General features: G+C 38.2%; 1 protein-coding gene across 1 annotated transcript in view; it reads right to left on the bottom strand.

Moving 5' to 3' along the window:
• LOC135462494 (neogenin-like) overlaps positions 1 to 24,677 on the bottom strand; it is a 129,265-nt gene that overhangs the window by 22,355 nt on the left and 82,233 nt on the right. The window contains 7 exon segments of the mRNA XM_064739721.1: positions 139 to 550; positions 4,209 to 4,484; positions 4,741 to 4,883; positions 5,559 to 5,718; positions 6,089 to 6,400; positions 7,285 to 7,430; positions 7,858 to 8,032. Of these exon segments, the coding sequence (XP_064595791.1) occupies positions 139 to 550; positions 4,209 to 4,484; positions 4,741 to 4,883; positions 5,559 to 5,718; positions 6,089 to 6,400; positions 7,285 to 7,430; positions 7,858 to 8,032 (1,624 nt within the window).

The following is a 24,677-nucleotide window of genomic DNA, read 5'->3' as shown; positions in this document are numbered from 1 at the left end:
CGTCCTGCCTTACCAAAACACGTTCCTAGGATCCCCGGAACAATGAGAATCGGACAAAATGAGCCACACAGTGGAAGATATTTTAGAATAAATACAGTCTGGTTCCAAATCTCTACATTCTCACAGCCATGATCCTACCTATCAGATCCTTTCTCTTTCCAGAAGACCGAGTACATCGTCACCGGTTCCTCTCCCTCGTACAATTTCTCGGGCTGTCGCCATAGCAACGTGACAAAGCCCGTAGAAATCAGTGCCGCCTGGAGGTTGGTGGGGCCTTGAGGGAGGTTGTCGACGTTTACGTTTCGTCCTCCTGGATGAAGTGGGCGTGGTGATGTCAGAGAGAGGGCCTGGGGCAAGGGTACGTCTGCAAAGGGCCGGGGGGAGGGTAACGCAACAGCAAAGACAAGGGAGAAAAACAGAAAAGGGGGGAAAAATGAAGAAAAAGCAAAACTTAATAATACCAAAGCAAAAGAAAACACAAATGAAGACGTGTAAAGAGAATGAGGTACCATTACAGCAACAGCACGGAGAACATTTTCGTTCCAAGAAAAAAATCACAGCCTCTCAAAACAAAAACCTTTTCACAGCATCATTAAGAAAATAGAGCAAAAAACAATGTTGCAACTTGTCAGTAGAAAAAGATCCAAAGTCCAAGACTCAAAGATAAGTAGAGCCATGCAAATTATAAGTCAATTATGATTAGATACATAAATGTTAATAACTTGGCCATGGCATTTTTTAGTACACTTTATATTCAAAATTACTTTATATCAAAAGAAATATAACGAAATATAAATTTATAACCTTTTGTGTTATTTTGAAGAAATGCAAACACCAATGGAAACATACATTTCTGTTCCTGTCAATCAAACATCAGGATTTGTTTTCCTTTCCTTTTTTGACTCAGGATCAATTTCTTTCAAAACTCAAAACCATTAAACCTTTTATACAAATAACATCAGCTGGAAATAAAACATACAAAAATACCAATGTCTTTAACCAGCACTAAATAGTTCACTAGCACTACACGAAGACGGTCTATAAAAAATACGTCACTATTAAACTTTAACACCATTTCTAATAACTTTCTACAACCCTAACAATATCCTACAGTGCTACTAAAGTCTACAACATCTTGATCACAAAAATGATCATTATTCTTCAAAACTTAATTAGCATTGTGATCAAAGTTGTGATCAAATTACTGTAAGACTTTCTGATACAAAACATGCTTCTGTAACACTCGTGCAAACATACAGACAGGTAGAACTGAAGTTCGATTTCAAGAGTGTGTGTTTTTTCTCTAACGTTTATTTGACTCAGGTTTTAAGCCAGTCAAAAAGGTTTCAGTGGCTGTATGACAACAATTGTTAAGGTTAGGGAAGAAACCAGGCTTCTTGGACAGAGGAAACCAGGCTTTTTGGATGAGGGAAACCAGGCTTTTTGGACGGAGGAAACCAAGCAGTTTGATTGGTGTTTATTTGATTGGTGTTTTACGCCGTACTCAAGAATATTTCACTTATACAACGGCGGCCAGCATTATGGTGGGAGGAAACCGGGCAGAGCCCGGGAGAAACCCACGACCATCCGCAGGTTGCTGGCAGACCTTCCCACGTACGGCCGGAGAGGAAGCCAGCATGAGCTGGACTTGAACTCACAGCGACCGCATTGGTGAGAGACTCTTAGGTCATTACGCTGCGCTAGCGCGCTGACCGACTGAGCCACGGAGGCCCCGAAACCAAGCAGTGTTCCATGAAAACCACTTCACCTTGCCAGGACTCTGATCCTGGAAGTTTGATTAGGGTCCTGCAAAAAGCAGAAAAGAATGGAATCTGGAATGGACTTAACCAGGACAAATAACTTCTGGTAACCTTTTCAGGTAAACAACTTCAGGTAACCTTGACGATAAAGCCCATAAGGGTCCTCCAGGATGACTGAGCAACTATGCACACTGTAATGCAGTAGATTTGTTTTCAATAAATTTGTGAAGTTAAAATATTCTTTCAAAATCAAACAAACAAAAAAAAAAAAAAACTGCTGTTTTGTTAGTTTGTGGATTATACGTATGAAAATGAAAAGTTGTGAGGTGGTAATATTTCTCTGAATAATGAAGATTCGAAGTTAGATTGTCATTACAGTGAAAACAGAGTAAGACAAATGTGATGTCATGGCAAAATGTCTGATGTTCTTGAGAGCATGTGGAATGTACATGTACATTAAATGTGTAATTTAATATCAAAATAAAATATCATGCAATTTTCAAAAGTCAAAAGAACATGCACCACATTTTTTGAACAGTATTTACGATGCACAAATTCCATTCAAGATAAAATTAACATGCAGTTCAAGGTCATTCAAGGTCAAGATATCACACAGGTCAAGGTCAGAATGCCATGCCATGACATGCAAGGTGAAGGCAGGATGGTAAAGTGCTGAGTAAATTCTCCAAAATATATATGTATATATATATCTATATGCAACATGCAATAAAAAGGTGTAAGACTTCAAGCGGATAAGGGTCAATAGGGATGAAATTGGGGAGGTTTCGGTCAAGTTTTCCTCATGTGCTAAACCCTCACTCCAGACTCTCTCTCCAAATAAACCGCATTAGACAAACAAGTTAATTACCAGCACCAAAATTTTAAACACTGATCAACGATTACATTATGTTTTATCAAAACATGGTTTAATGTAAAATTCAAAAATGCAAAACTTGAAATAAAGCAAAATACCGGCACCAAAATTTAACTACTGATGAACAATTATTTTAACTTTTAACAACATGGTTTAAGGTGAGGTCTTAAACTGGGGTTTATGATTTAAATAAGACTCACTAAAATTCATTGTATGTTACAGCTGGGGCTATGTGGAGGATATAAATCACAGATAATGAACTGGACAAAAATGGGTCTCACTGCATGATGAAGGCGATGACAAAATACATGTAAGAATGAATGAATGAATAAATGAATGAATGAATGAAGAGGATGATAGGCTTGAAATAATGGACATTCAGAAATTGCCATTAAAATCACTTCAATTTTTTTTTTTTACTTAATTCTGCTCATGTCATGGTGCCAGCATGTAAATGAGTTGCTCCTATTTAAACATTTACATAAACATTTGGAATTAAAACCCTAACTGAAGTAAATTCACAGGGTCACATATTTTACCGATTACCACACTTTCGTTGCTGGTCTGATTCTGCTGTAGTCTTTATATGTTATTTAAATCTATAGAAAGGATTTTCAAAGGACGATAGTGAAAGTAGATAATGGATGATAATGAAAGTTGATAATAGATGATAATGAAAGTAGAGAATGGATGATAATGAAAATGTGGAACACAGATGGAAATGAAAGGAGAACGCTAAGGAACAAATAAGAACAAACACAGTGAACGAGAGTTGACGTGAATAGTTCTGCGGCAAATGAACAAGTGAACACGGTAGACATTTCCAAAGTGAAATACACTGTGAGTTTCACACGTGAAACAGTGCAGATGAACATTGAACACAGTGTGCAGTAGTGCTGACACAAACGTGAACAGTGTTAGTTCATACAAACAAAATTCACACAAAACAGTGCAGATGAACTCTTGTGAACAGTGAACAAATGATGAAAAATGATTGGTGATTGTGATGATACATACAAGGCCTATGATTGGTCGCTACCCGGGTGTCTTAAAATACAAGAACTGTGAATCTACTTATATGATCGGGACAAAAATGTGGAAATGCACTTCAAACTGTATTTCCGTGTATTCTTTGATCTATGATGATCTACATATATATATATACATATATATATATATATATATATATATATATATATATATGTAACTAACTACATATATATTGTAGCTAATTGCAGGATGCACTATTTTTCTCAACACTAACTAAAGTCTATGGGGAAAACTTTTGTTTTCATGTCGTAGATATTCATTTCTTTATAAGAAATATACAGCTTGTTTCTATGTAGTTTCTGTGGCTAACAACACACATAATAAACCTCAAGAAACAGAGAAATTGGGGGGGAAAAACACAGGAAGAGTTCAAAAAGTCAAGATGGAAATTTAGTTATTAAAATCAGAGATGATTCATATTCGAAGTGACAGTAAAAAGATATTCTCTATTTCTTGAGGCTTTATGTTCTTTAACCTGCAAAAGTAAGAAGATTTCAGGATAATTTTTCACGGGGTAAGCATACCTTGCTGTAAAATCACAAGCTGTGCACTGGCTTGAACTGAGGACAACTGGTTTTCGACGAAGCACTGATAGATGCCATCGTCAGAGGCAACCAAGCCCAGAATCCTCAGTCCCTTTTTGTCTGTTATTTGGAAATATTCGCTGGGAATGATCTGGTCGCCGTCTTTCAGCCATTTCACAGTTGGCTGAGGGATACCATACACTTCACAGTCAAAGGTCACATCCGCGTTCACGTGAGCGTACACATCTTTGGGCTCTTTCACTATCTTTGGTTCGACTGCGTAAGAGAAAACAGAGCCTATGTTGTATCTTTGAAAAGTTTGATGAAAAATTTTATCAGAAAAAGTTAAAAAGTATCATTTTAACATCTTTGTTATGTTCTTCTGAAAGCACCACGTGAAATACAATAAGTAAAATTTTTCACATCCTCGAAGGCCTCTTCATAAAACTTTTCATATATAAACATTCAAAAAGGCTGAAATCATTTTCCCATCCACTGAAATCTTCCGATGCTATCTGACTGACTGACTGACCTAATATATGCAAGAGTGCGTCGGCGTCTATGGAGTCCTCAAGGTTACTGGCGCGACACGTGTATGTGCCAGCGTCCACTTCCGTCACGTTTGCGATCTGTAACGTGCCCTGACCCACCAAGTTAAAACGAGAATTCTTTGTGCTACAAAAAGTCATAAACAAGAACACATAAATGATTATGTCTTAACATTTTATCCTTATGCAACAAAAACAAAAATGCCATGAAGAATTTTTTTTTTTTTTACACGGAAACCAGTAGACATGTGGTCGTACGTGGGAAGGTCTGCCAGCAACCTGCGGATGGGCGTGGGTTTCCCCCGGGCTGTGCCCGATTTCCTCCAACCATAATGCTGGTTGCCATAGTATAAGTCAAATATTCTTGAGTACGGCGTAAAACACCAATCAAATAAATAAATAAATAAGTAGATATGTTTTTATTCTATGTTTTGTTTTCATGTCAGCTTGAGATTTTCTCACACACACTTCTGTATTACTATCACTGAACAATGAAATGTTAATTACCAAAACAATTGGAGCCTTTGTCAAAAATTAATTTTTTTATTGCTAAGCAGATCTGAAAAGCCTTTCACCTTTTCTCATAATGCCTTTGATGATCTAACGAATATCATACCTGCTAGGTACCTGAGAAAGGCCACATATGTTCTAACAGAAGCTGTGGCATCTTGAGTTGAATAGACCCATATATTTGTATCCAATTTACACACACAACCTAAAGTACTCCACAAATTCAACTAAGAACTAAGAATTCATGATTCTAATTTTGTGACACAGAATCTACACTTCAAAAGGTACTTACGTATCCACGGTAACACCATCTTTTAACCAGATAATTTTTGGATGCGAGTCTTTTCTATCTCTTCCGTTTGCTCCGCAGTAGAGGTAAACATCGTCACCTTTAATTCCCCGTGTATCTTCTGGCTTCATTACAAAACGGGGCGGCACACCTTGGTAATCAGCTGCAAGGTCAAAGGTCGATAATGTTATACCAAAAAACAAAGATATACATGTACATGTATTTGAAAATTTTTTAAAACTTTACAAACTACAATTCTATAATAACACTCAGAATGTCCATCCTGTAAACAAGAGAATAAATAAACAAATAAATACATGTTCATCAATCTGGAATCTTTTCAAATAACAAATCAACAAAGATATATTTACATTCAAAATCAGAGAATTTACCTTTGTGTACAGAATAGTGTTATGTCACTGCTTATAATCACACGCATTACCTATCATTAATTTTCTTACAAATTTTGACCAGAAAAATGTACCGATAATTGGGTTGGCACAATTCCAACTGTTGACTAGAAAGAAACCTACCTATATTTGGGTTCTGCACAATTTCCACTGTTGAACTCTTGCGCGTACGATCTACATTAGAAGCCTCACACTGGTAGGTTCCGAAGTCTTCAAACTCCATACCAGTCATTTCTAGCACCCCATCAGGATAAATCTGAATTGTCTTTTTATCTCCTTTTACGTTAAACCGCTCTTCTAACTTGTCGCCGTCCCGATACCAGATTATTGTCGGTGCTGGTGCACCCTCTATGGAACATTTGAACATGGCGACATCACCTAAATATAACTGTGGAGAGAATGGCTTTGGCACAACGTCGAAGGTTCTGGCAAGATCTGGAAAGAGACAAGAAAGGTGAATTTTAGGGCAGAGTAAATAGAAATTTATCCTTCAAGAACCTTTTGTCCTCCAGATATAACAATAATTTAAGTTTTAACAGAAATATTGTCATGGGATTTAAGAAACTGTTACACTGTTATTACAAACTTGGGCTTCATTCAAGGGAGGTAATAACACTGAGGTTATCTAACTTTACAGCCCCATCACAGCAAACACCCTTTCACTAAAGTACTGCAGGTTTGGGGTTTCAAGAAGCACATTTAATGAACGGGATACACGTACAATTTTGTGTTGGATAAATATTTATTGGTTTCTTCCCTATCAAATACATTCAGGTTCCACAGTGAATGCACGTATATGTTGCCAATGGCAACAAACTCTCAACTTTTTGGCATGATATAAATGATAAACACATTCTTGCATTTTGAAATTTTAACCCAAACTGGAGTCACTGACTTCAAAGATGAAATGGACACAGGTGTCTATAGGTCTGTTAGTACTGACAGCCAATAAAATGCACCAAATTCAACTGACATCATTAATGTTTATCTATAAACAATCAGTTATAAGTGCAAGACCAACAACAGAATTTATGTGGGAAGGTCTGCCAGCAACCTGCAGATGGTTGTGGGTTTCTGCCAGGCTGTGCCCGATTTCCTCCCACCATAATGCCGACCGCCGTATAAGTGAAATATTCTCAAGTACGGCGTAAAACACCAATTAAATAAATAAATAAATACATCAAACAACAGAATCCATGTGGTGTTCTATCAATGGGACAATGGTGACAACCTCAATGCCTAAATGTTCCATCCTTTTACACACAGATACCGGCAAATGTCCGAATGTGATAAACATACTGAGAAAGATCGTAACTTACGAGCTATCTGTAAAACTGCCACTCGACTGATGATACTGCCAAGGCCTTCAACGCTTGCCACACACTGGTAGCGCCCCCTATCAGAATCGGGGCCTTTGGAGTGATGAACTGTGTTAAAGTACAACGACCCATTTGATAATTTATATCTGAAAGGGAAAGAGAAACACACTACTCATCAGTACTGGCATTCTCACTGAAAAATGATTAACAATCAGGCAAACGATGTTGTACTACCTCATCTGCGCTGATGCATTTCATAACACCTGGCCATAAAAGTCATCTAAAACCATTGTAGTATACTGACTTTTAATTTTCTTCTGTTTATGAAATATATACAAGTTTATGTAGTAAAATTTAGCTGGTCACAGAAGACATCTTGAATCACAGTCAAGTAGAGAATCTATGTGTCAGAACAGACATTCATATAACAGCGGTCAACCAAAATGGACGTCCCGGATAAATAATAGCAAGGCCACAACGTACTTCTCAACTGCAATTTTCAGACATACTGTCATCCTCTTCACAGCAGATGGCACGGCTGCAACATTGCGAAGTGTCACTTGTTCCGCTTACCTTCTATTTTCACCTTTAAAATTAATAAACTCTCCATCCTTCAGCCACTGGATATCTGGAGAGTGGTTGGGATACTGTGCTGAACAGTGGAGTAACGCTGCCGTATCCTTGACAACGATCACGTCCTGCGGTTCCTCCACAAAACTGAACCGCTTGATCTGAGGTATTGAGGTCGCTACAAAGGTCAAACAGGGAAAATGTCCATCAGTGGAGGAGAGCAGAAAATTACACAGAAATCTACAAGGACATGTTTTAATTGCTTAAGAGATAAAGCCTAATACATAGATATTTTATACCACAAGAATAAATAACGAGATTTTGTAACCTGAAGACATATGTGTAAAGTCCAATAAGCTATTTGGCCAAAACAGTTTGTCCACTTATCAGCCCATCAAGTCTAAAAACTCAATGTGAAGTGGTTGTGTACACACAGGGTAAATACTACAAATTAGTTAATTACAAACATGTATATAAACATGTCTACACGTACATGTATGCATGAGCATGAAGGATATACATGCACATCACATGACCATGAGCATGAAACAAATACATCACATGGCCATGAAACAAATACATCACATGGCCATGGCCATGAAACAAATACATCACATGGCCATAAAACAAATACATCACATGGCCATGGCCATGAAACAAATACATCACATGGCCATGGCCATAAAACAAATACATCACATGGCCATGGCCATGAAACAAATACATCACATGACCATGAAACAAATACATCACATGGCCATGAAACAAATACATCACATGACCATGAAACAAATACATCACATGGCCATGAAACAAATACATCACATGGCCATAAAACAAATACATCACATGGCCATGGCCATGAAACAAATACATCACATGGCCATGGCCATAAAACAAATACATCACATGGCCATGAAACAAATACATCACATGGCCATGGCCATGAAACAAATACATCACATGACCATGAAACAAATACATCACATGGCCATGAAACAAATACATCACATGACCATGAAACAAATACATCACATGGCCATAAAACAAATACATCACATGGCCATGGCCATGAAACAAATACATCACATGGCCACGGCCATAAAACAAATACATCACATGGCCATGGCCATGAAACAAATACATCACATGACCATGAAACAAATACATCACATGGCCATGGCCATGAAACAAATACATCACATGGCCATGAAACAAATACATCACATGGCCATGAAACAAATACATCACATGGCCATGGCCATAAAACAAATACATCACATGGCCATGGCCATGAAACAAATACATCACATGGCCATGAAACAAATACATCACATGGCCATGAAACAAATACACCACATGGCCATGAAACAAATACATCACATGGCCATGAAACAAATACATCACATGGTCATGAGCATGAAACAAAATACATCACATGGCCATGAAACAAATACATGTGCATGATGAACCTGAAACAAATACATCACAAGGGTCATAACAAGGATCAATTCCCAACAGTAAGGCGTAAAAAGCCAATCAAATAAATCTTCACCGGATTCTGAGCCCATGATAGGTAAATATACATCTTAAGTTAAAAAGCTCTACTAAAGTCAAGCTGTTCTTTATATATTATAGTGTTACACAAGTTTGCTTTTAGACTGCAACAGGTCATTAAGGATCAGTATAGGAAAACTACAGACACACTTCTATCTTCTTCTAAGACTGTTTTTGTTGTTGCCCTCATTAATGGTATTAATTCCCACATTTTGTCACTTTCCTCATAAAACACTTGAAAAAAAGTTCAAACAAATTGGATTTTTATCTTTTCTTTAAAGCGTCAGACGATGATTCAGCCTCCAGTTTTACACGTGGATCCTAATGATAAGTTACAGCACACTTCACAAAACCTGAAGGGTGTTAAGAGCCATGTAACTACATCTTATCCTACTCCTGTAATTAACAAACTTAATTAATTCACCTTCGTTATGAAAGTCACAGCCTACAGGGCAAGTTATACAAAGACAACAGGAATCTTTTGTTATTCAAATCAGAGTTCTCCTTCTGACACTCTCATAAATTCGAGTTATTGTTTCACCTGATATGAACGCCTCAAAATGCATGTATCACAAATGTCACCTGATCTTTGTGCATATCTGATCAGAACATTTAATCTGTCTGACTTTTAATTTGGTAATTAACATTATCTATAAATGATAATTCACACTTGTTCTCTTCTCCATTTCTCCTGCCCCCCCCCCTCCTCTCCCCCCAGCCATCACTTCATATTAGATGGCAGATTCTTTGGTGCATTACTGCAATTTGCAAATGTTTACACTTGATGCACACAATGTAACAATTATCATAAAAGAAACATTTAAACAAATAGGACTTAAAAAAAAAATAAATTTTTTTTTGGTTTTTTTTTTTTTTTAGAAAAATTTTTGCTGGTCCTGGTATGCAAGGATGAAATCATGTATCTTACTTATATGTCCTTTTAAAGATAACACAACCTGCAGATCAAAAAACACAAGCAGTTCATAAAATCAAAGCAGACGTACATTTTGAACAAACTTTCAGATGTCCAGATTCTTTTATGACCAACAAAATATTTCATAAAACCTTTTCTATCAAACATTTGATATGTTCCAATTGACATCAGTTCAAGACTAATGAAAGAGTTTGGAAGAATAGTATTCCAATGAACAGGAAAGCAAAAAGGAGAAAAGGACAAATGAAAAAAAAAATGACCAGATTTCCAAAAGTGAAAAATATTGTACAGTAACATTTTAAAACGCACAAAGAACACAATTAAAAGAATCCTCTGAGCTACCATTTCAACATCTTAATGAACAGGTAAGTAATAAAAACATAACCAAAACAACACGTAAATAACAAAAGTAATACTAATTTTTTTGGTTTCTCAACGACAATTCTTACCTAACGTAAGACTGCAAATTTGGGCTACAGGGACATTTTAAAATGTCACTGTTCTTCTACAATGTATTGATGGAAAAATCTGAACAACATGTAATTTATCACACACACGTCACAGTGAACATGTGTATGACATAGTGATAGACCCAGTACCATGTTATTTTAAGTTACACTTCTTCAGCTTCACAAGCAAAGGGCAGTATCACATAAAAGACAACTTTCAACTTCAAAGACACTCCAATCTAAATGAGGCAAATCTGATGCACCCAGATTAATGAAATGACACATCTGCAAAATACATTTTGACGAGTCACTGAATACGTAAACAGATGGATAATTTTTTCTGAGGCAAACACTCGGGTAAGGAGGCTCCATATACACTGTGCATAACAGCATACAGACAGAGGTCCATGGAACGCACGTAAACGCAGATGCAATTCTACAGAACAGTTCAGTCAATTCATATCACATGTTGGTAGCAAACAATAATTATACAGCAGGACAGCCAGCATAATTTGCCAAGGATTAAATTGTAATAAAAAAAAAAGGTGAAAGGAAACATTGCTGAATGATGTAATAAAGCATAACAAAGATGGCTCCACTTACATACATGTATACTCAGTAATAGACAGGGCTCAACACAGATGGAACCCAGATTTTTATTGACTAACCTACATTGGTGCAAACTCTATCAGAGGATATAAATGTATTTTAATTTTTAGGGATGTTAATTTACCCTAACATTTCTGAAGCAATATCATGATTTAAAAAGAATGAGATGTACTCCAAACTTTGTTTCATGATAAAGACGGCCATTTTCAAATGATGGGGTTCGAATTACATATCTCTTGTTCCAAAATTTAATGCACCAAATCTTCCAGAGGCTGTCCGAATTAGAGAACTGTTGTAAAAACAGACAATACATCTTATCGACATTAGATCAGAAAATCATCTATCAAATGTTGTCACGGTTGAAAAACCGATAATACATTTAACCGGTTTCTCTCCAAATGCAAATATTGAGTAAAATAATTAATGGGAAATCGATGTCAACTGAAGTAGTTCGAGTGGATGTTTTGAATTCCGTTACATGCAACATGCTGACACGCACGAACCAAAGTGATTTAAACCGCTGGTGTTTGCACCCGTCTAGTGCTGCACTGCGCCTGTTAGTGCAGCCAATGAAATTAGGGTAATGCACGGCGACAACTGCAAGTGGTAACGACCCCTGGGACCTGTTCAGACCTCACCAAGAGCTGACTGAGCAATGCACAACTGGCCATGACTTAATTCTGACCGGAATCATCACCAGTTGTGCGAGCTGTACGGAGGCAATCCAAACTGAACGAAGAGCAGTTCCAGACAATCAACTCTGTTGTTTTGAAAGCTTATCCCAATACTAAAGCTGTATATTCAAACGCAAATAAGTGAAAGAGTCAAGTTTTAAAATTTCAGGTTTAATTTTTTGCTTTGCAGCGTATCAGTCAATTTCCATAATATTAGTCAATTTTGACTGATTTTTTTTTAAATTTGTGTTTAATTAAACATTAATGTTTGATGGAGATGAAAAGTTTCTCTGATGAGTCTATTTCAGAGTTGGTTTCAGTTGGTTTGGGAGGCCACACCAATACAGATATACCACAGGTACTTGTATGATGCCACCTCACTGTAAGCAATGTCAGTGACACCTAATATGACACCTCACCCAATAACATGCCCGATCAATACACATATTTTGTGTCTGGTCTGATGGTTGTAATCCATCAGTTCATCAGTAAGGAAGTATACAGCTTACCAATTTTTAAAACCCTAAACTTGATCAGACTTGGAATTTGAACCTTAAACCTTGTGCTTGTGATATTACCTGTGGTATATCTGTATTGGTGTGGCCTCCCAAACCAAATGAAACCAACTCTGAAACAGACTCATCAGAGAAACTTTTCCTCTCCATCTACCACAAATGTTAAATTAAACACAAATAAAAAAAAATTCAGTCAAAATTGACTAATATTGTGGAACTCACCGATACACTGCAAAGCAAAAAGAAAACCGGAAAACTTAAAACTTGACTCTTTCATTAAATGGGGTTACAAGCTTTCAGCTCCATCCTTCATATTAAGTATTATTTATTTTTTCTTATACAGCTTATGTAAAGCAAACGTCTTACATCTGATGGAGTTTTTGAAAGGAAGATTAGAAAAGATGGATTATGCTGGTCATAGGTAGAACACATACAGCCATACGCTTCTCTCCTGCACACCCTGGAGCTCACTCTCCCATCTTAATCAGCAAATTTTTGACAGTTTCCACTTCCCTCCTGCTTGGAGGCCTGTGAAGATCTGGAGAATTTCAATTTGACAATTCCCTAGACGCCCTCTGCTAATGGGCAGATTGATGACACCATGTGTAAATTCTCCTTACTCTCACATTTGGGAGGTTTCAGCACATCTGAGCGAGCACTGGTTCAGGGTGACTGCCATGATGGTAGTATAACAGATGGAGTAGGTATTTTTATGTGCTTACTGGTAAGTACTGAATGTATGTAATAAACTTTTCACTTGAAGATGAAAATGGAGCTTGCATGAAGACAACATGCCAAAACATATATACCTCCCTTGTACAATAAATTACACACAAGTACTGCAGCTACCAAGAAGGTACTGGAAATATTTTCTCATGTCATGACTTTGATGCTGAAGTTTTTGCTTGATCTCTTTATTTTTCCACTATTTAAGGCAACATACACAACTATCCCAAAAGCACAGAACAACGCATAAAAAACTAGTAGCTTGGACAATCAAATCGATTTAAAGCAAAACGAAAATCACAAAAAAGTATAGATGTCTGACTTACAAGTTCTGTTACACAGTTACATAAGCTGCCACATAGCTGAGAGAAGAGTGACAGCTAAGCTAAACAAGAAGAGACAAAACCATTCCTTTGGGAAGTGCCCAGGGGGCGGGGGATTTTTATTTGAAAGATTGGGATCCAACCACGATTGTGCAGCTGGCAAAAGAAAATTAAAGAAAAAACTGAATGAAAAAGACTTGGAGGAAGAACAAAAAAAAAACCAAAAAAAAAAAAAACACGGAGCATTAAGTTGTGCCTACAATATCAAAAAGTGTGCGGGCTAATTCTTTCCTAACACTGTAAGTGTTGACAGGAAAATAACTGCAAACTGATGGCGGGATAAAAAAAAATTCTGAAGACAAAAAAACTTTCCTAGACTTGAAGAACTCTTGCAATTCTCGTAGAGGTCTGATGGAAGGTCATTGAGCTGACGTCACGGCAACAAGTTTTTTTTTAAGGTGAGACAAGAAGACAAGGTATGATGGGAGAAAAGCATGGTTGTCCCCGGTAACAAGCCTCCAAGAGGAACCAGATAAAAATTTATACTCCTCCAAACTCAGCATGCCTGTAATTTAATTTTTCCATCACTGCACTCAACGGAAGGCGAAAGATCGTCCCGGCGCCAGCAAGTCTGAGCGGCGCCCCCTATAGGCAGACTCGAGCATCTTTGCAAATGTCACCGTACAGAGTCCGTCGCAAGCAATCCACTGACCCCCCCACTCTTGGACGTCAATCACTGCAATGCCACTAAGCGCACAGGAAGAAAAAATTGGATCTCGAAAGAAATTGTCTTTCACCGTGCAATGCGATGTGATGCGTGTGTTCCTGGTGGCAGCTAGTCTAAGCGCACTCGCGCAGTCTGATGCAGCGGCATTCTATCAAAACAAACAGCGCAGCTCCGCAGGGTGTTGAAATTGATCTGGGCATTCCGGTGAGCGATTTCACGAGGCAATGAGCACCTCTGAGAGGCTCGGCAATCAGCACATAAGCTCTTCCTGTAAAACATGTTTTGGACTTCGGGGACGTATCTGAAACGGCCTCCAGGTGCTATAAAACTGTGTGATTTGGCATTTGCTTCACACAACGACAGACATGGTAATGGCGCAATTCCAAACCCTTTCACCTTTCAATAAAACACCATCACCATCGGCAAAATAAACTAGCGAAGCATCTCTTGGGAATGTTTTTCCTACCTTTCGTATTCACACAAGGCATTCAAAGCAATTTATGAAACCGTCTATGAAATTGATTTGAAGTTGTCCTCGGAGACTAAAAAAGCACGATTATAAAACACAAAGTGGTTATTGTTAAGATGTGAAAAGTGCTGAACTTTACATTAGACAGATTGAATGATCTGCGCTTGTTGGGACAGCTGTAGTTTATGATTACATCATTTACTCAGAATCAGCAAAAAAGAAAAAGACTGCTATTTTTTCGGAAGCCATATGCTTTACATAACTGTCTCTACAATGATGACAATACATGCATTTGCATGCTAATAAAAAAATCCAGACTTGAAAGATAGGTAAAGCAATACATTAGTACTCTGATACAAAATGCTTCACAAGCTCTTTTCTCCTGACACCTTCGATGAAAAAAGTGGCCAAGACCAGATTTGAACCCTTGCCTGACACCATACAATCTCTTCTGTAATCAATTATAGTAATAGTTTGACTGACCCTTACTAATTTTCCAAACGTTATTCAAGAATCAGTTTTGCTTAAAAATTAAAAATTAAAAATTTCCACAGCATTAAGTACTTGACACCAGCATCGTTTAACGAAATCAGGATATTGAAAAAAAAAAAACGGATCAGACTGTAGGCACAATCTGTTCGCAGGCTCATAAAGAAAGGAGGCTGGACCATAACAGATGAGGTATCAAGTATTTAGGGCATCAATTTTCAAAACTTCCTCTGAAATGCAGGAAATAAATACAAAAGTTTTTGCAAATTGGCAAATTGACTAGAAATACAATCCATCAAGGGTGCAAAGCTCTCATGGATGTGAAGCTTAAACTTCGATCGACAAAGGGGATTCCTTGTAAATAGGAAGTCTGAAGAAAGTGGTTGAGCTATTTATTATTTAAGCCTCTCAGAATAGTCAAGCAAAAAAAAAAAAAAACAAAAAAAAGACACAGAGGTATATTTCTGCAAGATTCCATATTGCACTTCGGAGATTTACTGACTTGAAATGTTGGTTCCGGCAGCCAGCGTTTTATCATGCTCATTGGATCTAGGTCACAAACATGCATTTGGAACTGAGGGGTATCCAGAGGAACAATTCTACATGACGAGTCACAAGATCGCACATGGTTTTAGCCACATACTGCAACTACATGTAAAACCCTCTCTGTGGAAGCCGGTCACAGTTCTGATCATATGGATGTCCATACATGTACATGTATATTTGAAGTGCTGCCTCACTAGAATGTCATTCCAAAGACACCATATACATGATACCCCTCCCTGTTACAGAGTGAAGCCATGGAACATTATCAATATTAACTATAAAACATCACCGACCAATGGGTCCTTGTCACTAGAACCGGATTCAAACGGGAAAAACCCACAGGCCAGATGGATCTGTGCACGCCTGTCAAGTTCTTGGTATACATACATCTGACCTGGTTTTGAACTCAAGACTCTCGCTTACGAGAGGACACTATGACCTGCGGTTGACATGAACGCGGTTGACATGTGCAAAGACGGCTCAGACATGCATTAATATTTCAGCAATGATATTTCTGCCCTCTCCAGACTCACAAATAACCCATCAAATCAGGTCTTACATGTAAATCCTGCTAGACTCCCTAAATATACTTAGTTCATGCTTGAATAAAATTGAAAGTCATATTTCATTGATGCTGACTAACTGAAGGGAAAGAAACTGTACCAAAAAAGAAGCAAGTATCAGAAGAAAGACCATTGAAAACTGTACCCAAAATCACCTTTTGTTATTTTTTAAAGATTTTTATTTTCACTAAAATAAATGAAGTCAAATGTTTTGAATATATGGTGGGCTTTATGAACCATATAGATAAATGTTTTGAGTGTATGGTGGGCTTTATGAACCATATTGATACGGTCACTGATATCTTAAATGGTCTTTCTAATGAGGCTCACTTTAGTTTTTCACCTTCTTTGGCCAACAAAAAGCCCCTGACTTCTTTCCTGTGTTACATATCAACCCTGACCCCTGTCTTGTAAAATATGTACATGAATGTACTTGATATTTGAGAAAACAAGTCAAGCAACTACAGTGATATTATATCACTTTAGAAGTGACTCAGCGATCTAAAGCAAACAAACCACTCATAATCAATCTTCCCAGTTTTTCTTTTGATACATGTAAGTAAAAGTCAGTTCATATACAAACCCTTCACTGGATAAATCAACCGTATTACACAGTTACCATGGCAACATAAATATCATGGCTTTGAGGTTTTCTTGTGTTTACACAAAAAGACATTCCATCAAACCAAAGACGAAGTTCCATGAAAGTCAAGGCAGACTATAAAGGAAAGGTTAGAGAATAGCTAAAAACACACATAAAGGTTTGTTCAACATTTTCATAGATTTACGAATTTGGTAACAGCCTAAATTGGGATAATGAATATAGTAGAGCAGTTTGAAGCCAATATTTCAGCATAATACTTTGGAAATTGGCTGTTTCTTACCGTTAAATAAAACACAAAAATGAAGTACACCTGTATATATCTGATCACAACTTTCAGATACAAAGAAAAAAAAAACAAAAAAAAAACTGCACCAAAAATAACACAGATTTCCCAGGAAAAATGATTCAATATACTGAAAAAAAAACAAAATTTTTTCAACCTACTAAAATAGTTTTAAAACATCATAATCTATAGTTGTCTATATTGCTATATTGACTCGGAGGGTAACGATAACATTATATCCATTGTTTGAAATTGTGTTGTTGTTGTACTTCAATGTTTATTTGACAATTGTATTCATAGGTCTGTGTGGGGCATTTCAAATGATGAAATCTAGCTGTCTCTGTGAAAAGTGTCGAAAACTTGATGTGACATCACTGGTCGCCAAAAGAAAAAGCCACATTTTCCTACACGTAGGTTGAAAAAATTAAAAAAAATAAACTGAGCTACTATTACGGACATTGTTTGATAGTTTTGTTAGTTCGTCTGAAATAGTCTTCACATTAATACTTTCTTCACCCTAATAAACTGTCACTAGTAAGGGTCATTCTTAAACTCAAGCTCTCAATACTGACAAAGCAGGGATATCAGAGCCCTACAAGCTAAGGAAACCTCTGGGCTGGTATCCAGACAAGTATCTGTTAGGAACTTACAGTATCTCAAGATTTCAAGATAAAAGCTTCAGATTGGCTGTTTTGTCTACAGTGTACAGCCAATCAATCACATCTAATCTTTCGCTCATCGCCAGACCATTCCTATGGGCTAATTGTCATGTTTTGACAGTCTGGTTTCCTCACATGGAGGAGGCTGTTATTAAGTGGAAAGAGTTAAGACTGTGAAGTCCTGTTATGATAACACTTGAGACCAACTCTTCTGGCACAAAAAAAAAAAGAAAAAAAAGAAAAAAAAAAAGTGGGCACATGTAATAAGGTCTATAAATACACTTGTAATGGCAAAAAAACTTGGCCAAAAACAAACTAGAGTCAAAATAGAAGTGCATGTGGCTTGGCCAGAAGGATATTACAGTTACATGTAACCCTTAAATCTCATTGACCAGAACAGTTCTCAGTGACCAGAACAATTCCCAGTGACCAGAACATTCTCAGTGACCAGAACAATTCTCGGTGACCAGAACAATTCCCAGTGACCAGAACAGTTCACAGTGACCAGAACAATTCACACTGACCAGAACAATTTACAAATAGTGTTATAGTGACTACAACACCAAGCTGACTGAACCACTGTGAGGTGTAATACTTCTAGGTTCATGCTGTTTTGGTGACCATCTTATCATTACCTTAGTGACACTTGCATGGGGAAATAAGTCTGTTCTGGCCCTTTAACATATGCGTCCATGTAAACTGCTGGTGTTGCTACAGTCTGCATTGTATATACATGGACTGCATTGACACAACAACGAATCAAACATTCCATCTCCATATTTCACATGTATTGTGTTCTGGAGCGGAAAAGTGAAGACAGATTTGGTTTAAGAAACATCTTGTATACAAAGCTAATCATAAAAGAATAGGAACTGGTTACTACTGTCTTTGTAGTAGTAACTAGATGCACACAGCATTGGGAATAGACTGCAGGCATTTTCTAAACCATTCTCACACCACACACGTTTCTCCTCCATAATACACCTCCAGGGACTCCAGCATCCCTTTCAAGTCAATCTTGAAAGTAAAATCAGTACCCCCCCCCCCCCCCCAAAACGAACCCCTCTGGGCTACAGGATGACCAGCTTAGTCAGTCATCCCCAGAGTGGGAACGGAAATCCAATCAAACCCATAACACTTGCCAAGCCAGTGACTTCAACAAGACTGCAATAATCTTGTTATGGGTCATTTTGATGTGACTAAACATGATGGTTATACGGGACTGTAGAGCTGCGCGCCACAGTGGTGATGGTTATATGGGACTGTAGTGCTACGCGCTTTAGGCCACAGCATTTTGAAGTGTTGTTTTATGGGCAGGTAACTCTTTTCTCAGTGTTAGTAGAGGGTTTAAAAATAAAACTCGAAAATCATCTAATTTGTGGGAAATGTGGACTGTGCCAGCAATTTGTCCCTCTTGAAGACATAACAGCATGATCAGAAAATCTTGAAAAAAAAAAATATATTTATCATAAACACACCAAGATCAGGCAAGATTAAAGAGATGGATTTTCAGTCTTATTTTTACTCCCTTTTTGAATTTTTTTGTGTCGCCTCAATAATTTCCCCTTACATCATGGCAGTCATGGTGGTTAGTATTGTTTTAATAAGCTCTTTTATGATATCAAATGAAACAGTTTGTCAAAATTTTTCTACAGCACAAGGAACCTAATGTACACCTAAAATGGTGGACAAGGTATTCTTCTCACAGGTCTGCTGAGTTTTTTGTCGTCAGCAGAACAAAAACCAGTTTCCTACCAGACCATCTCAGTGAACACTCTGCCATTGGCTACTAGATTGGTGAGGACTTCAGCATCTGAAGTGGTCGGGCTGGCGCTCGAGGGTGCTTTCATCATCGAACAGATCAATACTTACAACAAACACTGAAACGACCTAATATGTGCAAAAGTGTCCTCATGAAATTGGAAGGCCTCACAAAAGAAGCGGTTCTCTACCATATTGGACAGCGAGCTTACGAAAGAGCTGCTGGCCAAAGAAACTGATAGAGGTTCAATAAAAGGGGCTGTGGTGGAAGCGTAGAATGCCAGCGTACATGTATTCTTGAGTTTGATCAGGCAGCCATAAACCCATAAACAGGACATTACTAGAACAAAATACCAACTGAATGGCATACACGATTCCTAGAATTTGACATTCATGAATAAGGTTGTGTGTAGCCAGAAGAAAGCTATGCCAGCTAATGAGAAACACAAATCAATGACTGTTGGAATGTGCAGAAATCCAGTCATTGATTCCTTGATGGTATAGTAGTGAGTGTAAACAAAAAGTTTCAGTACAAATACGTACAGAACACGCACCTGGTGTACCTGAGCTCAGAAAATGCTTATTCCGAAGACAGGGGGGAAAAAAGGGAAGAGGAAATGAATAACTATTACATTTATTAATGTAATTAATATAACCATTACAAAATTAATTCAGATCTTAAATACACATTTCTAATTCCTCCCCATTTGTATTGTACAGCTATAATGTTGATTTCTTCAGCTATTTATTTCTTTTTTATCTGATTGTTTTTTTACGCCGCTCTCAAGAATATTTCACTTATATGACGGTGACAAGTATTATGGTGGGAGGAAACTCCCGACCATTAGTAGTTTACTGGCAGACCTTCCTATGTATGGCCGGAGAGGAAGCCAGCATGAGCTGGACTTGAACTCACAGTGACCGTATTGGCCTAGTGACCTAGGTCATTGCGCCGTGCTGGCGTGCTAACCCCTTAGCCACGGAGGCCCGTACCACTAACTGAAGCTCTACAGATTACATACAGCTGTGTGAAACAACATTAGGCTGTAAACTGTGTGAAACGACATTACATGGGAGACTGTGTGAAACGACATTACATGGGAGACTGTGTGAAACAACATTACATGGGAGACTGTGTGAAACGACATTACATGGGGGACTGTGTGAGTGAGTGAGTGAGTGAGTGCTTGGGGTTTAACGTCGTACTTAACAATTTTTCAGTCAAGGAGACTGTAAAACGACATTACACTGGAGACTGTGTGAAATGACATTACATTGGAGAATGTGTAAAATAACATTACACTGGAGACTGCGTGAAATGACACTGCATTGGAGAATGTGTGAAATGACATTACACTGTAGAATGTGTGAGATGACATTACACTGGAGAATGTGTGAAATGACATTACATTGTAGAATGTGTGAGATGACATTACACTGGAGATTGTGTGAAATAACATTACTTTGCAGACTGGTTGAAATAACATTACACTGGACACTGTCTGGAACATTATCTTTTTGCAGACTGCGTGAAACAACATTATACTGGCGATGCAAAATTCATCTAGGGAAACTGAAATTATGTGCAAGAGCCGTTCTACAAAGACTAATATCAAAGGACAGCATGTAGTTCTTGCATCACATGAATGGCAAAAGAAAGGCCTTAAGTCTGACAGTGATACAACGGCAGCAGCACAGTACAAAACCAGGACACGCGAACTGAAAACTTTCTCCAATCCTCTTGTTGTTATTTCAGCCAGAAAACAAGTTCTCTTGGGATTTTCTTTCTTATATAAACCAGCCTCTGTTGTTTACTGAAACAACAGTATCCACTCCGGCATGGATCTGTGCATTTATATACTATAAGCCGAGTTCATTGAAATTTAGGCTCTTTCTCCAACGTGTTTTTCTTCTTTCTCTTTTGTCCCTTTCGCAGGCAGCGGAATCGATTCAGCAATCAGCTTAATGTTTTTCTTCTTTCTGCTTTGAATTTGTATTTACAGGCTTGCATGCCAATGCTTATACATGCAGATGCCTTATTTCAGGTTCTGGAACAAGGTGAAACTATACAAGTCAGGGCAAATGTACCGTACAGATATCTGTTTACACTTTAGCCTGCCAGTGGTTTGCTTGTAGTGCAACAATTGTGTTATAAAATATTACATTTGTAGCTCATAATGGTTTCCTGTCCAGCTGTATGTGAAAGGGTCTGCCAGCAACCTGCAGATGGTAGTGGGTTGAGCCCCTCCTCCTACCATAATGCTGGCCGCCATCATGTAAGTGAAATATTCTTGAGTGCAAATTGATGTTTGAGGGCAGAAAGAGTAAATCTCGTAACAGATTAATCATACTGAATAAATGTGCAAAAAGGCCCAATCAAAGTAACAAAAAAGCTTAGCACCTCAGCTCAACAACAAAATTCAGACAGAACTGATGCAAAAATTGGTCATAACAGATATTTTATTTCCATAATGTAGAACTAAGCCCAGTATGATTTGCAGTTTGTGTATTATACACCGCTTTCAGCCCACGCAATCTCATAACATCTTTATTTTTTTTCAACTACAATATCTGTAAAACATGGCTGTATGAACAACGCATTGACAAATCCCTTTATCTGTCAAAAATTTGACTCAACAATGTCATTTTGCAAGTTTCATGAAAAATAATCGATATCATTATATGGTCATTACCGTATCGGCTTATTTCTGTGTTAAGCCCGCTTAAAGCCCTTAAAGACAGGGATGAAACAAACAGGCTCAGAGTTTCCCTAGTCATTTATCTCGAGGTCATGTGAGCTACATGTAGCTACCTCTAACCATTCCAATAGCAACTGTCCAAATAAGTGCTTCCCAAATTTAGTGCTAAGGCAGTTAATCCTGTCCCCTTCTCTCTCCCCCCCCCCCCCAAGCATAATCCTAATCCCAGTTTTTAGGTGTAACATAAGGCTGCGAAATCCCAACCCATAAAATTCTGAAAACTTTCTTAATTTATACACTTTTGCTTTGAACACCAAATTTCCTAAATTCTGAGGACAAAGTCTCACAATAACTGGACACTGATAATGTACATGCGTGTACACACTTGTGTGTGTGCGTGGAGGAGGAGGTGGCGGTGGTGGTGGGAAGGGGGGGGGGGGGGGGGGGGGCTTGGTCAATCTGTTCTATGTTAGTTTCAAAACCTCCAGGGGCAGATTCGGTAGCAGTAGATTCAGGGTCAATCCTGGGTCGAGTCACACGTAAAACCTTGTTTAGCATGAAGGAGATAGTGCAACGACTGGTTGACCCGTATCAGTATAATGGCTCGGGCAGGGTGGCTTACTTGCCTTCGGTAAGGCGTCTCTGTGAAGCAGCACTGGATAAAAGAGCGGTGGAAATATACACATACATGCACTCTAAGGATTCCTTCGTTGTCATATGACTGAAAAAGTGTTAAGTACGACATTAAACCCAATCACTCACTCACTCACTCACTCACTCTAGGGGCAGATATGCAGGTAATGGAATACACATACATGTATGATGGCGTATCTTACTGACGTCTCTATAAACACAATGTTCATGATGTTATTTGGTCATGTTGAGGTGAAGGTTGGATCACTTAATAACCAGCTCAGTCATCAAATCAATGCACTGAGGTGTCTGTAATACACAGATACCTTGCCATAACCAGCTCAGTCATCAAATCAATGCACTGAGGTGTCTGTAATACACAGATACCTTGCCATAACCACCTCAGTCATCAAATCAATGCACTGAGGTGTCTGTAATACACAGATACCTTGCCATAACCAGCTCAGTCATCAAATCAATGCACTGAGGTGTCTGTAATACACAGATACCTTGCCATAACCAGCTCAGTCATCAAATCAATGCACTGAGGTGTCTGTAATACACAGATACCTTTCCATTACACTAAAAGGTTGGGCATAAAAACCTGCTTATTTTCTGGATTTAAGTTGCACAGATTAACCAACTTCCTTAAAAAAAAAACAACCAACCTCGATTTCGTGATAAGTCAGCGAAGAAGCGTCCTATTTTTTTAAATAATCAACATTTCCAATTTTTTTCCCTCTGACAATTTCGCTGACGAGGGCAGATTATGTAGCTAGCCTGCTAACAAGTTGCTCATTTTTTTTTTCTTTTCCCTTTTTTTCTGGACAAATGTCAGTCAATTTGCTTTTGTTAGTCGGTAATACCCCAAATTGGATCCAACCACTCCAGTCTATCCATCACTGTGTGGTCCAAAACCTATAATCCGACACGACAGTCGATTGTCTTTTGGTCCGTCATTGTCGTCGTTGATCAGGTGCACAGCTTAGCAGGGCTTCTTGTCTATTTCTGAATACATATACCTGCAGAATCTCGATGTCACCTTCCGCGTCATTCACATGTACAAGTATGGGATACAAGTTGACAAGATTCTACATGAAGCCACCGACAGAAGGACATATCAATTTGGCCAAAATGAATCGCAGTGAAGACAAATAATGCAGAGAAGAATACCCTTCATGATACTGCTCCTACAGCAAGAGAACATTTCACAGTTCACACAATTAGCTAACTTCATCATACTGGTCCTACAGCGAGAGAACATGTCACAGTTCACACACCTAGATAACTTCACCATACTGGTCCTAAAGCAAGAGAACATTTCACAGTTCACACACCTAGCTAACTTCATCATACTGGTCCTACAGCGAGAGAACATGTCACAGTTCACACACCTAGATAACTTCACCATACTGGTCCTACAGCCAGAGAACATGTCACAGTTCACACAATTAGCTAACTCCATCATACTGTTCCTACAGCGATAGAACATTTCACAGTTCACACACCTCGATAACTTCACCATACTGGTCCAACAGCGAGAGAACATGTCACAGTTCACACACCTAGCTAACTTCACCATACTGGTCCTACAGCGAGAACA

The sequence above is a fragment of the Liolophura sinensis genome, chromosome 2, assembly GCF_032854445.1.
Source record: "Liolophura sinensis isolate JHLJ2023 chromosome 2, CUHK_Ljap_v2, whole genome shotgun sequence".
Classification (NCBI taxonomy): domain Eukaryota; kingdom Metazoa; phylum Mollusca; class Polyplacophora; order Chitonida; family Chitonidae; genus Liolophura; species Liolophura sinensis.
The sequence above is the reverse complement of the archived record's forward strand: the minus strand, read 5'-3'. Positions and strand labels throughout refer to the sequence as shown.